General features: G+C 46.1%; 1 protein-coding gene across 4 annotated transcripts in view; it reads left to right on the top strand.

Moving 5' to 3' along the window:
* Nucleotides 1-13,945, top strand: part of URI1 (URI1 prefoldin like chaperone) — a 211,737-nt gene that overhangs the window by 180,945 nt on the left and 16,847 nt on the right. For all 4 annotated transcript variants that reach the window (XM_030204398.1, XM_030204400.1, XM_030204397.1 and 1 more), the window contains one exon: nucleotides 4,528-4,795. In XM_030204398.1, coding sequence (XP_030060258.1) covers nucleotides 4,528-4,795 — 268 coding nt within the window. The remainder of the gene's footprint in view (nucleotides 1-4,527; nucleotides 4,796-13,945) is intronic.

Here is a 13,945-nt window from a genome sequence, read left to right on the forward strand (position 1 = left end):
TGGTGCCTTGGGCGAGAGCGCATATGAGGCCTCTGCAGATTGCTCTGCTTCAACAATGGTCTCCAATGTCCCAGGAATATCAACGTAGACTAACGTTGCTTCCTGTGGCCCGGCTCAGTATGGAGTGGTGGCTCTCCGACAAGATGCTGCGCCAAGGAATGCCTCTTGCGCTTCCTTCTTGGTGCCTGGTGATAACAGATGCCAGCCTTCTAGGCTGGGGAGCGCATTGCCAGGGAAGCTATGCTCAGGATCTGTGAACACCCGTGGAAGCGGGGTGGTCCATCATTCACTTGGAACTGAGTGCGATATTCCAGGCTCTTATGGCCTTTCAAAATACTCTGAAGGGGCTTGCTGTCCGGGTTCTGTCAGACCACACAACAGCGGTGGCATACATAAATCGCCAGGGGGGCACTCAGTGCAGGGCTCTGGCTGGGGAGGCCGCTCAGATTTGCCACTGGGCCGAGCTACACCTGCAGCTTCTGTCGGCAGCTCACATAGCAGGTCAGAACAACGTGCAAGCCGATTTTCTCATCAGGCTTCAAATTGACTCGGCGGAATGGGAATTGGCAGAAGAAGTGTTTCTTCAGATTTGTGCCAAATGGGGGACTCCCGGAATGGATCTAATGGCGTCAAGTGCAAACGCCAAGGTACCTCGCTTTTTCAGCAGAAGGAGAGATCCTCACTCGGCGGGGTTGGATGCTCTTGCTCAACCCTAGCCCTCGGAGCTCCTATATGTGTTCCCTCCTTGTCCCCTGATAGGGCGAGTCCTACTGCGGATTCGACAGCACCGAGGTCTGGTAATTCTCATCGCTCCAACCGCCACCTGAAACTAAACATGGCCAAGACCCAGCTTATTGTCTTCCCACCCAAACCCACTTCCCCTCTCCCTCCACTCTCTATCTCAGTTGATAACACCCTCATCCTCCCCGTCTCATCTGCCCGCAACCTCGGAGTCATCTTCAACTCCTCCCTCTCCTTCTCTGTGCATATCCAGCAGATAGCCAAGACCTGTCGCTTCTTCCTCTATAACATTAGCAAAATTCGCCCTTTCCTCTCTGAGCTGCGTACGCCTTGTAGCGCTATAGAAATGCTAAATAGTAGTAGTAGTAGTAGCACACCACCCGAACTCTCGTCCACTCTCTCATTACCTCGCGCCTTGACTACTGCAACCTACTCCTCACTGGCCTCCCACTTAGCCATCTATCCCCCCTTCAGTCCGTTCAGAACTCGGCTGCACGTCTTATCTTCTGCCTGGACCGATATACTCATATCACCCCTCTCCTCAAGTCACTTCACTGACTTCCGTCAGGTACCGCATACAGTGCAAGCTTCTCCTACTAACCTACAAATGCACTCGATCTGCAGCCCCTCCTTACCTCTCTACCCTCATCTCCCCTTACGTTCCTACCCGTAACCTCCGCTCTCAAGACAAATCCCTCCTCTCAGTACCCTTCTCCACCACCGCCAACTCCAGGCTCCGCCCTTTCTGCCTCGCCTCACCCCATGCTTGGAATAAACTCCCTGAGCCCATACGCCAGGCCCCCATCCCTGCCCATCTTCAAATCCTTGCTCAAAGCCCACCTCTTCAATGTTGCCTTCGGCACCTAACCACTACACCTCTATTCAGGAAATCTTGACTGCCCCAACTTGACATTTCGTTCTTTAGATTGTAAGCTCCTTCGAGCAGGGACTGTCCTTCTTTGTTAAACTGTACAGCGCTGCGTAACCCTAGTAGCGCTCTAGAAATGTTAAGTAGTAGTAGATTGGCCAAGGCGTCTGTGGTATGCAGATCTCCGCCGGATGTTGGTGGACGCTCCGGTGCATTTGCCCCTGTTGGTTCAGGGTCAGGTGTCTATGGAGGATCCCTGCCGATTTGGTCTTACGGCCTCTGGCTATTGAGAGGGCGCAATTGAGAGACAAGGGCTACTCTGACAAGGTCATCTCCACTCTCTTGCAGGCCCGCAAGTGGTCCACCTCTGCAGCTTATGCTCAGATCTGGCGCAAATTTGAGGCGTAGGGTGTTTCAAAGGCACTCACACCCGCGTGGGCTACAGCCTCGACAGTGCTGGACTTTTTGCAGGAGGGCTTACAAAAAGGCCTGGCTTACAATTCCCTGCAGGTGCAAGTGGCAGCATTATCATGCTAGCGAGGGAAAGTCGCTGGCTTGTCCCTTGCTGCTCATCCGGACATTGCCCGATTTCTCAGAGGGGTGCCTAGGCTCCGTCCTCCTGTCCAGTTGCCCTGTCCGGCCTGGAACCTGGGGCTGGTGTTGAAGGCTCTTCAGTGTTCGCCCTTCAAGCCACTTAAGCAAGCTTCGGAGAAGGATGTGGCTCTCAAGACAGTCTTCTTGGTGGCCATGACATTGTCTAGACGTGTGTCTGAGCTGCAGTTACTGTCCCGTCGGGACCCTTTTCTGCAATTCTCGGAGTCCAGAGTAACGGTACGTACTGTGCCTTCCTTCCTGCTTAAGGTGGTTTCAGCATTTCACCTGAACCAGCCCATTTTTCTTCCTTCCTTTTCTAGGGAAGAGTTCCCGGACTCCTTTGAGCAGTTACATCTTCTGGATGTCCGCAAGGCGCAGTATCTACGGATGTCAAATGACTTCAGGACTTCTGATCACCTTTTTGTCTTGTTGTTAGGTCCTCGGCGTGGAGGCCCGCCGTCTAAGGCCACTATAGCCCGTTGGCTCAAGGAAGTCATTTTTGCTGGTAATCTGCTTTCAGGTCTGTCTCCGCCTGAAGCGTTTAAGGCGCATTCCACGAGAGCGATTTCCTCCTCATGGGCTGAAACGGGTGCACACTCTCTTCCAGAGATCTGTAGTGCGGCTACTTGGGCTCCTCAGCTCTCTTTTTCCCAGCATTACAGGCTGGATTTTGCAGCGAAGCAGGAAGCTGTTTTTGGAGCTCAAGTATTGAATCCATGATCCCTCCCTGTCTGACTGTTTTTTGTTCAGATCTTTCATGCAGATATAAATCTCATTGGGAGAAGTTGGAAAACAGTTATCAGAATTTCTACATGATGTTCTACTACAGGAGGTTGAGATCATCCCTCCTTTGATGCTCCTGTTCTGGGGCGATTGTTCGCTGTGAGGAAAGTTTATGTTATTATACCTTTATGGTTCACTCTGCTTTGGAAATCTCAAATACTGAAGGCAGTTGGGGCTAGCGGTCCAAGAGGCACTATGGTTTTTCAGTGTTCTCTATCTCCACTTGCTGGTAGGCGGATACAACTCCATCAGTTAATGGATTTATCTGCTGTGTCTAAAGGAAAGAAAATTACCAAGGTAAGAACCTAATTTTCCCTTTTATTTTGAAGCTAGAGTCAGGAGTTGGTACATTTTTACTGATTCTGACTCTGATTCCACTCAGTATTGCTTCTGACTCCAACTCCACAACCCTGTCTACCAGGAGGTTATATGGTTTCAGATAAAGAGGTTTGTCATCTGGTATCAGGGCAATCCCTAGATCCTTCTAACTCCATACAAACTATTTGAATGGTTTCTCTATATATTTAGAGTCTGATCTCAAAACCAAATGTTAGGGTTTAGTTCAGTGTGATTAGAGCGTATTACTACATTGTAGAACTGTAAATGGGAGATGATGCAGCATTTAGAACTTTGATGGAATGGTCCTTCATAAGCCCTGAAGCAGCGATTCTATATCACAAAGCATTGGCCTTTGTCGACAGAACCAGAAAGCTCTGAAAAGATAAGTTCTTTTTGTTCTCCGAGTTAGAATGAAATTGACTAGTATTTTGGATGTTATTCCACTTTTATACGGTGCAATTTACTACTTATGGTGTGGACATGTTGGATTACGTATGGAGGTTTTTTATGCCCATGATTGAATCTTAAAAGCACGATCAATGAAGTGCTGTTTTGAGTTCTGAGGCTTTTTCGTCTGTGATCATATCCTTGTCAGAACTGGAATTGTATAGATATTTTTCCTGGAATTGAAAATATAGAACTGTAAGTATATAGCCATAACTATATTTCAGTGGGGATATTTGAATATATTTCCAACTAATGTAAGTACATCTTTTTCATAAAATGTGCTAAAAAGGCAAAAACAATGAATGAAATTGCTTACCTTTAATGGAGTAGGTATTCTTTGCTGACAGCAATTCAACAAGCCATACCACCTATCCACGGGAAATTGATCTGTACACCAGTTTGGCTTTTTTTCCAGTTGTAAACCTGAGCAACTACATAGCTAGGGGTACAGCAGAATTCTCCATATAAGCCTAGAATTTTTTCTTGAAAACTCTGTGAAATTGGTGCAAGTTGTATTGTCATCGGAAAAACTCCAAATTTCAGATAAGCTGTTTTTGTTTATATGATGCTGTTGAGATATAGCATGGTATCATAGTGTTCTATTGTTCTTATCCGTATTCATTATTTTGATTCATTTCACTACTTGCTTATTTATGACAGCTTTCAACTTCATCATGAATTGTTGGATTTTTTTGGTTTTGATTAGTTTTCTCTCTTTATATACAAAAACCCCACACCTTCTTGTGTTTTCGTAGTTTATCTGAAACTGTTGATGCCAATAGAGAAGAATCAGCTTCTCCTGAAGAAGAAAAAGAAGATAAAAAGACAGATCTGAATGTGACATACAGAGTGGAAAACTCTCTTACTCAGGGCGATGTACAAAATGAAAAAACAGAATCAGAATTGTTCAGTGAACAAGTTAACGGTACAGATCGTTATCACACTAATGATGAAGATGATACAGCTGCTGGAGAGGAATCTGTACCAACAATTTATTTTTCTCATACAGTTGAACCTAAAAAGGTTTGTACAGTACTATTTCTTCACAGATTTTCTCTTTCAATATAAATATAATTGTCAGCAAATGTACAATATCAATTTGATGGGATTAAAAGAAACATGAAAGTGACCTACAGTCAGGGAGGACATAAGCCTGAGCAGCTTCAGTGTATAAATGTTTCATTCCTTTACATTCTTGCGAGATCAGTCCTGACTAATGGGTAGTTGTGCTCATTCACCAGCGAATGGAGATGGAAACAGAAAGTAGATCCATGTGATTTGCCCTCTTAAGGACCTTCGTAGCTGTAGAATGCTCAGAGTGCTCTGTCTCCAGCGGATGGTGGATGGTATTCGCAGCTCCCATCTGGTGCTTCTCAGTCAGCTCCTGGCCTGGGGAATTCCTAGATGGCAGTTGAGCAGAAACTCCTCACAGTGATGGAAGCTGTCTTTGCATTCTTGGCACTGGGGTCAAACCTGGTGGTGCCGGGTCTTTGCCCTGCTTACTTACCTCTCTTCTTTTGGTCTGGGTCAGATTGTGGAGGTGCAACTGTACTGGATCCTGTGTGCGGTTTGGAGGGCATGCGTGTCTCTATTTCTATTGTTTAAAAAAAAATGTCCTTGAGGTAAGTTGCTGTGCTACTTATCGGCGGTTGGCTGTCCCATGCAAATCTAGCCGGCCTATATAGTGGGAGTGCGGTTGGCTACTCTAGGGTCGCTGTTTCATTTTTTTCCTCTATGCCATTGTGCGACAGGTTCTGACACCCTGTTTTCTTCCTAGTTTTGCGGTTCTGTGTTATCAATGGGGGTCAGAGGTTTCCCACCTGCGAGGCACATCGTTGCACAGCTTATGTCCTCCTTTGTTTGTTCTAGCGGTTTTCTTTAGGTGGGGCATGTTCCCTGGTCAGTTCAGCTCCCGATTGCAGCAGCTTTTTTTTTTGTAGTGAACGCTTCTTCTCCGGTTACAAAAAAAAAAAAAAAAAAGGTGGGCACATGAGCTGAGCTGTATGGTTCTTCTCAGCTATTTCTTGTGCGCTCCTTTGGGACTGTCTGGGTTTTCTGGCAATTCGGGCTGCAGGAGTTGCCTGGCCTTCAAGTTCGGCTCTCTTTCTGCTTCTCATAGGCAGCTGCCAGAGTCTGTGCCTTCCCAAGTTTCCTCATTCAAAGCAGGCACAATTTTGGGGCTTCAGTAGTCACCCAGTCCTTGCAGTCTTCCCCTCTGTGGTCTTCTCCTTGCCAGCAGTGGAGTTCTCTTGTGTATGTGGAGCTCCAGAGGTGTCTCTTCTGAGTTGTTGGGGTCGCAGACCGCTGGCCCGGCAGTCTCCCGTCTTCTGAGTTGGATACATCTGAATTTCACAGCTAGAGCTGTCTCATCTCTTCTCAGGTGTGTGCGCTGCATGCTTGTCAGAGCAGTCTCTTCTCATTTGGGTTGCAGACCTCTCTTGTGTTTTGGAGCGACAGCAGTCTCCTCTTTCTGAGGGGCGGTCTTCTGTATATCTCAGCTAAACCAGACGCTTCTATTCTGCATGGTGGACTTCTCCTCTTCTGCACACCTACAACAGTCTCCTCTCTTTGGAGTTACAGACACCTTCTGGATTTCACAGCTACAGCAGTCTCTTCTCTTCAGAGTTGCAGACCGCTCAGGTAGTCTAGGCCTCGGCAGTCTCCTCTCCTTGAGTAGCAGACACCTTCTGGAGTACACATTTATAGTGGTATCCTCTTTGGAGCTGTAGACAACGCCTGTGTTTCACATCTACAGTAGTCTCCTCTTGTTAGTTGCAGACAACTCCTGTGGTTCCGTTTCAGCTTCAGCAGTCTCTTCTTTTCTGAGTTGCGGACATGTCCCGTATTACACCACTGCAGCAGTCTCCTCTCTTCTGAGTTGTGGCCATCTCCGGTATTTCACAGCTCCTGCAGTCTCCACTCTTCTGAGTTAAAGACATCTCTGGTAATTCACAGCTGCAGCAATCTCATCACTGCTGAGTTGCAGACATCTTCGGTAATTCACAGCTGCACCAGCTCATTGCTGCAGAGTTGCAGAAGTCTCTGGTAATTCATAGCTGCAGCAGTCTCATCGTTGCTGAGTTGCAGGCATCTCCGGTGTATTGCAGTTGTGGCTGTCTCCTTGCTTAGGGTTGGAGTCGTCTCCAGTATCTCTCATATACAGCAGTCTCCTCACTTCTGAGTTGCAGACATCTATGGTATATTTCAGCTGTGGCAGTCTCCTTGCTTCTAAGTTGCGGGTGTCTCCTCTGCATATTTGCTGCGTTGGTCTCGTCTTTTCGGAGTGCAGATGTCTCCTGTATTTCAGTCACCCTTCTTCTGTGTTGCAGATATATCTTGTATTTCTCAGCTGCTGCAGTTTTCTCTCTTCTGAGTCTGAGACTTCACAGCTACCGCAGTCGCCTCTTTTCTGCATGCGTTGCAGACACCTCCGGTAAGTAACATCTGTAGCAGTCTCATCTCCTCTGATTTACTGACATTTCTTCTAGGTGTCATCTTCAACAGTCTTCTCTGTTCTGAGTTGCAGACATCTCCTTTGAGTCTCGGCCGCAGTGATTGACTCTTCTGGGTTGCAGACGTCACCTGTAGTCGTAGCTGCACCAGTCTTCTCTCTTGTGAGTTGCAGACATCTCCTCTAGGTCAGTGCTTCAGCAATCTCCTCTCTGCTGAGTTGCAGACGTCTCCTCTTTGTCATGGTGGCAGTAGTCTTCTCTGTTCAGGGTACGGACATCTATTCAGTACATATCCATCTCCTGTATTGTGTAGCTGCAGCAGGCTCCTTTTTGCTGTGGGCAGACTCCTCCGGTATTTCATAGCTAAAGGCACCTCTGTTTTGGGAGTTTGGCTGTCTCATTTGGTTCAGCACTGCGGCAGTCTCATTGCCTTCAGAGTGGCAGCCTTTGGCTTTGGGTCTCCTATGCTGACATCCCATTGGGTTGGGATGCTGCAAAAGTCTCCTAGGGATCAGCAAGTCAGAGCTGTCTCTTTGAGCTGCACAGGTGTCCAATGTGTTGTGGCTGCAGTAGTCTCCATTCTCTCTCTCTTTCTCTCTCTCTCTCTGAGTTGCAGGTTGTGGATGGATTGCCACCCTCAGTGATCTGTCTGAATTGTGGGCACTGTCTGCTGTTTCGTGGCCAGATGTCTCCTTTCTTTGGAGGCTTGGTTCTCGAGCATACTTCTAGCTCATACCTGCTTCGTCTTTACAAAGCGACAAAATCCTATGGGTTTGGCGCTCCCCAGGCCGACTACTTGTCAGTGTGGCGGGCATCTGCTAGTCTGGGCTATGGGGAGTCGTCTAGCTTGTGGCTGTTTATGCGCTTTCTCTCTTTCTGATCAGTGGAGGTCGGCTGATGTCCGCACCTACCATGGGAGGGCTATTTGGAGCCTACTGCAATGTTCTCGGTCGAGCCTAAAGGAACCTGTTCCTCTGTGGCCAGCAGTTGGTTCTTCTGATCTACGACAATATGTTTTCAGTTTTTTTTTCCTCGGGCCAGCCTTTCTGCTTGGCAAAGGTCTGCTTGGCTTCATCTTTGAGGAACTCTGTGCTAATTGGTCTCTGCGGGGCTCTGCCTCCTCTTCCTGGGGGTTGGCTTGGACATCTCTGTCTCTGTCCTTTTCAGGTCGTCTGGCAATATACGTGCTTAGGCTTTCATCTGGACTTTTCCTCCTGGCGGGGGTCTTTGCTATGCTACAGGTGTTTTCAGCCCAAGGGTTCAGTTCTAGCCACAGTATCAGCTGTCTGCCAGTTCTCGGGGTTGTTCTTATTTTTTCAGGGGGTGGACTTCCTCTGTCTTTCCGAGTTCCTGGCTTGACTCCTCTGGCACTTCTGTGGCCAGAGCTCCTTCTTGTCAGTCTATCAGCTGAGTTGCTGTGTGGACCAGTTGGGCTCGCCGTGCTCTCCCCTTGCTGAGCATCTGCTGTTTTGTTTCCTTCACTTTGCTGATTTAGAAAAAAGTGGGGAATCCAGCTGGATGTTATTTTACTTGGCATCAATTCAGCTATGGCCTTGGCTGCAGGCCTGTCCTATGTGGATTAGCTGTCAGGTCGGCAGGACTTTTCAGGGGTCCGCGACTCATTCTGTTTCCTATATGGTGTACCGCCAATGCTAGTTGGAAGGCAAGTAGCATTTGTCTGGGATATTAGATCTATTCTGTTGACCAGGATTCTTGAGCAAGGGTCACAGAGGCAGGTGATTCTCTTGGGCCTGCCATTCCTAGCATGTGCTGGCTCACGTTGCTTTCTGGTTGCGCTATCTCACCATTCTTTCACCTTTGAATTATCAACTGCCACATGCCTGTATACTCCTCTGGTGGTATCTTGGTCCAGCTCGGTTGCTGGTAGATGTTAGGTGGAGATTCATTTCTCACATTTGAAGCAGCAGTTAGCGGCTTCTGGAGGTCAAATTTGCTTATTTCTGGGGTCCCCAGTCTAGAATCAGGGTCAAATGCATCTCCTTCCAGGCTCTGTTATTCCAGTTTTATCTACGGAGGTAGGCTCACCCTTTGTAGGGAACTGCTTTGTCCTATCCCATTAGTCTGGACTGGACTGGCAAGGACATAAAGGAAGGTTAAACTATGTCTTACTCGATAATTTTCTTTCCTGTAGTCCTAACCGACCAGTCCAGAACCCTTCCTGTTTGTCTTGTTATTTTTCAGATATGTTTTCTTTCCTGGATGTCTTTGTTTTCATGCTCCGTTTCTGGTGTAACTCATCGCTCTGTGGAATGGTGCCATGTTAGTCGAACGAAGGCCTACTTTTTTTAGTAAGTGTTTGAGTGGGTACCTCCTTACTCAGTGTGCCAGCTGGCTGTTAGTGGAGGTTGTACCTTCTTTCTCCAGTCACGTTTGTGGAGAGGTCATGTCTCCTTACTCAGTGGAATGTCTGTTAGTAGAGAGTTTGCCCTGTTTTATTCAGTTGCGTTTTGACTGAAGACATACCTCCTGACTTGGTGAAATATCTGACAGTGGAGGATATGCCTGCCTGCCTGATTCAGTATCATGTGGGCTGATTTCACCACTCCTAACTCAGTGAAATATCTGGAAGTCAGTTGAGGATTTGCATGCTGTCTGTATTCATATGCTGCCGAAGATTGAGTTTCACTCTCCTTTTTGGTTGTCCGATTGTTCAAAGTGGAACACCAGGCTTGGCTAGACAGTATACTGAGCATTCTACAGCTGTACAGGGCCCTAAGAGGGCAAATCACATGGATCTACTTTCCGTTTCTGTTTCCATCTGCTTGTGGATGAGCACAGCTGCCCATTAGTCTGTACTGGTCTGGCAGGACTAAAGGAAAGAAAATTATCAAGTAAGACATAATTTAAGCATCTGAAAACTATGCATAGTCATTAAGAAGAATCGGCAAAATTGCATTTATAGCAGTTTAAGCTTCAAAATATGCCAATATAAATTCAGAATCTGTTGGGTTTAGTTGATTATATTTGTTTCATTGTTTAGCTTTAAACTAGCTGTTAGCTTTTAAATTATCTTTGTTTTACTCTAGGGTTTCTTAACCCAGACCTTGGGACTCATACAGTCAGTCTGATTTTCAGGATATTCAAAATGAATATGCATGCAGTAGACTTACATTTTGGATATCCTGAAAATCAGACTGACTGGGGGTGTCTTGAGGCTTGGGTTGAGAGCAGCTTCTGTTGGCACTAACATTTACATGACAGTTACACATGTAAATGTTTAGGATACTAGCATGTACAAGCATACATGTACACATAGCGCCATTTTGAAACTACATGCATATCTGCACGTGGGCATACAAAGAGGTGGTGTCTGGGTGGGTTGCACAATTACATCTGTAACTTACAGTATAGTGTAAATTATGCACATATCACTGAAACTTAGGAACAGCTAAGTAAGTTGTAAGTTCTCGCACTTTAGTGCATAAATGCATATCTACCCTGTTAAGCTAGTATTCTATCAAACAAAGTAGTTGCCATCGTTCTTTTAGAGAATAGGTTTCTACCAGGTGCCCTCTGGGCACCTAATTTTATGTGCACAGTTATAGAATTGTCCCTTAAAGACATTTTTGCAGGCTGGAGTTTATGTTGCTGGTTCCTTCTTTCTTTTCTGATGTTTGTAACCCGCGTAGAACTGAAAGGTAGTAGCAGGATTTAAGCCCAAATGTAATGTAATGTGAGATGTGAATTCAATAATAAACTGTATATCTTTTTATTTAACTAATAGCAAAAAGACAACATGTCCAAATCAACTTCACCAACCCGTTTTCACAAGTTCAAAAGTAAATTCAATGATTAATTTCTTGGTCATCATTTTCCCTCTTCATCACCAGAAGTAAAGCTTTCAAAGTTGATGTTGCCATCAGTGTCAGCAAAATGTTCATCATCATCACTGGAGTCTGAGGGCCCTGTTTAGTAAGCAGCATTATAGGTGCGTTAATGTTTTTAACGTGCGTTAAACATATAAGCGTGTTAACCATGTATGTGCCTACAATATCCATATAGGCGCCTACATGGTTAGGGCATGTGCTAAAAACACTAATGCACCTTAGTAAATAGGGCCCTGATGTCACGTTCACTAAACAGGAACTGGGTTTGTGAGCCCTTGGGCCACTGCCGAGGAGCAGCAGTGGCAGGCAAAACCACCCCACACCAGAAGCAAGGCAGAACAGATGTACCGGCAAATCCAGGCAAGGTCTCTGGCGGTCAGCCAGCAAGCAGAAGACAGGTCCAGGCAGAGGTTCAAAAGGCAGGCGGCAAGCAAAACAAAGTCCAGGTCCAGGCAAAGGTTCAAAAGGCAGGCTGCAAGCAAAAACAAAGCCCAGGTCCAGGCAAAGGTTCAAAAGGCAGGCGGCAAGCAAAGCAAAGTCCAGGATCAGGCAAGGTTCAAAAAGCAGGAAACCAGCAAACACAGAAACAGATCCAGACAAAGTCTCTCAGGCAGAAGTGCACAAGCACCCACGACCAGGGCCTAAGACCCAATGCAAAGGCAAAGCAGCCAGGTTTCAGAATGGCTAATAAGCCCAGCAGCACCTGGAGCTCAGCTGCAACCATCACCAGGAAACTACGGGTGCTGTGTAGGTTCAATCCGAGCAAGCAAGTCTGACAGCCCGGAAGATCCGGACCGGACTGAAATCAGGAACGGGTGACGGTCCACAGCAGCCACCGGTTCTCGCCACCAGAGGGCGAGATGAGCACAGACGTAACTCCTGAATATGGTAACTTGTTGCTGTCAAGTAAGCCTGCCTTTTAAAAGCCATGGATAATGGAAGTTGGCTTCACAGTATTCCAAGCAGTCTCTACCCAACAGAAAACTTCTGCATATGATGCGCGCTGTTGTGAATGAATGAGTTCCTTCTCACATCCACTTATCTTACTCTGTTCTTACGAGCGTTTTAAATGGGTGATTGATGGCAATGTCCAATGGTTGTAGTTTGCAAGTACATGCCGGGGATGCCAGCAATATGAGCCCCAGCATTGTTTAACATCTTCTTAACAGATTCAGGTTTGTGGTCTGCCATTGAGTTGAATGTAAGTAAAGACTTCTGAGTAAAAAATCCACCAGATCGAGCACGGAAGAACTCTTTAATAATGACTTCATTCATCCAGCCTTTTTTTGTTGACCATCATGACTACACCTCAGAAATTTTTTGTGAGGCATAGTTAAGCGTTTGAAAATGGCCAGTGGTTTTAATTTCCTCCCATCACTGGTCCGTTCATGGCCCATTGTAATCAAGACCGTTTTGCTGCCTCATTCAGCTACTGTTCTAGTTGATAGAATTAAAAAATGAGCTGGCAGAGCTACTGTTAGTGATTTGTAATTTATCCTTAAGATCGAGCATGGTACCAGAAGATTGGAGGGTGGACAATGTAACGCCGATATTTAAAAAAGGTTCCAGAGGAGATCCGGGAAATTATAGACTGGTGAGTCTGACGTCGGTGCCGGGCAAAATGGTAGAGACTATTATCAAGAACAAAATTACAGAGCACATTCAAAAGCATGGACTAATGGGGCAAAGTCAACATGGATTTAGTGAAGGAAAATATTGCCTCACCAATCTGCTGCATTTCTTTGAAGGGGTAAACAAACGTGGACAAAGGTGAGCCGGTTGATATTGTGTATCTAGATTTTCAGAAGGCGTTTGATAAAGTCCCTCATGAAGGACTACAGAGGAAATTAGAGGGACATGGGATTGGAGGTAGTGTCTTACTGTGGATTAAAAACTGGTTGAAAGATAGGAAACAGAGAGTAGGGTTAAAAGGTTAATTTTTGCAATGGAGAAAGGGTAGTTAGTGAGGTCCCTCAGGGATCTGTGCTGGGACCTCTGCTTTTTAACATATTCATAAATGACCTAGAGATGGGGGTAACTAGTGAGGTAATCAAATTTGCTGATGACACAAAGTTATTCAAAGTCGTCAAATCGCGGGAAGATTGTGAAAAATTACAAGAGGACTGGGAGACTGGGTGTCTAAATGGCAGATGACATTTAATGTGAACAAGTGCAAAGTGATGCATATGGGAAAGAGGAACCCAAACTACGTCATGCAGGGTTCAGCGTTAGGAGTCACGGACCGAGAAAGGGATCCAGGTGTCATCGTTGATGATACGTTGAAACCTTCTGCTCAATGTGCTGCTGCGGCTAGGAAAGCAAATAGAATGTTGGGTATTATTAGGAAAGGGATGGGAAAACAAAAATGAGGATATTATTCTGCCATTGTATCGCTCCATGGTGTGACCGCACCTCGAGTATTGTGTTCAATTCTGGTTGCCGCACCTCAAAAAAGATATAGTGGAATTAGAAAAGGTGCAGAGAAGGGTGACAAAGATGATACAGGGGATGGGATGACTTCCCTATGAGGAAAGGCTAAAGAGGCTGGGGCCCTTCAGCTTGCAGAAAAGGCGGCTGAGGGGAGATATGATAGAGGTCTATAAGATAATGAGTGGAATGGAACGGGTCGATGTGGAGCATCTGTTTACGCTTTCCAAAAATAGTAGGACTAGGGGGCATGCGATGAAGCTGCAGTGTAGTAAATTTAAAACAAACCAGAGGAAATTTTTCTTCACTCAACGCATAGTTAGACTCTGGAATTCGTTGCTAGTAAAAGTGGTTAAGGCGGTTGACATGCATGAGGCATATTTTCAAAGCACTTAGCCTTCCAAAGTTCCATAGAAACCTATGGAACTTTGGAAGGCTAAGTGTTT

Source organism: Microcaecilia unicolor, chromosome 5 (assembly GCF_901765095.1).
Source record: "Microcaecilia unicolor chromosome 5, aMicUni1.1, whole genome shotgun sequence".
Lineage (NCBI taxonomy): Eukaryota > Metazoa > Chordata > Amphibia > Gymnophiona > Siphonopidae > Microcaecilia > Microcaecilia unicolor.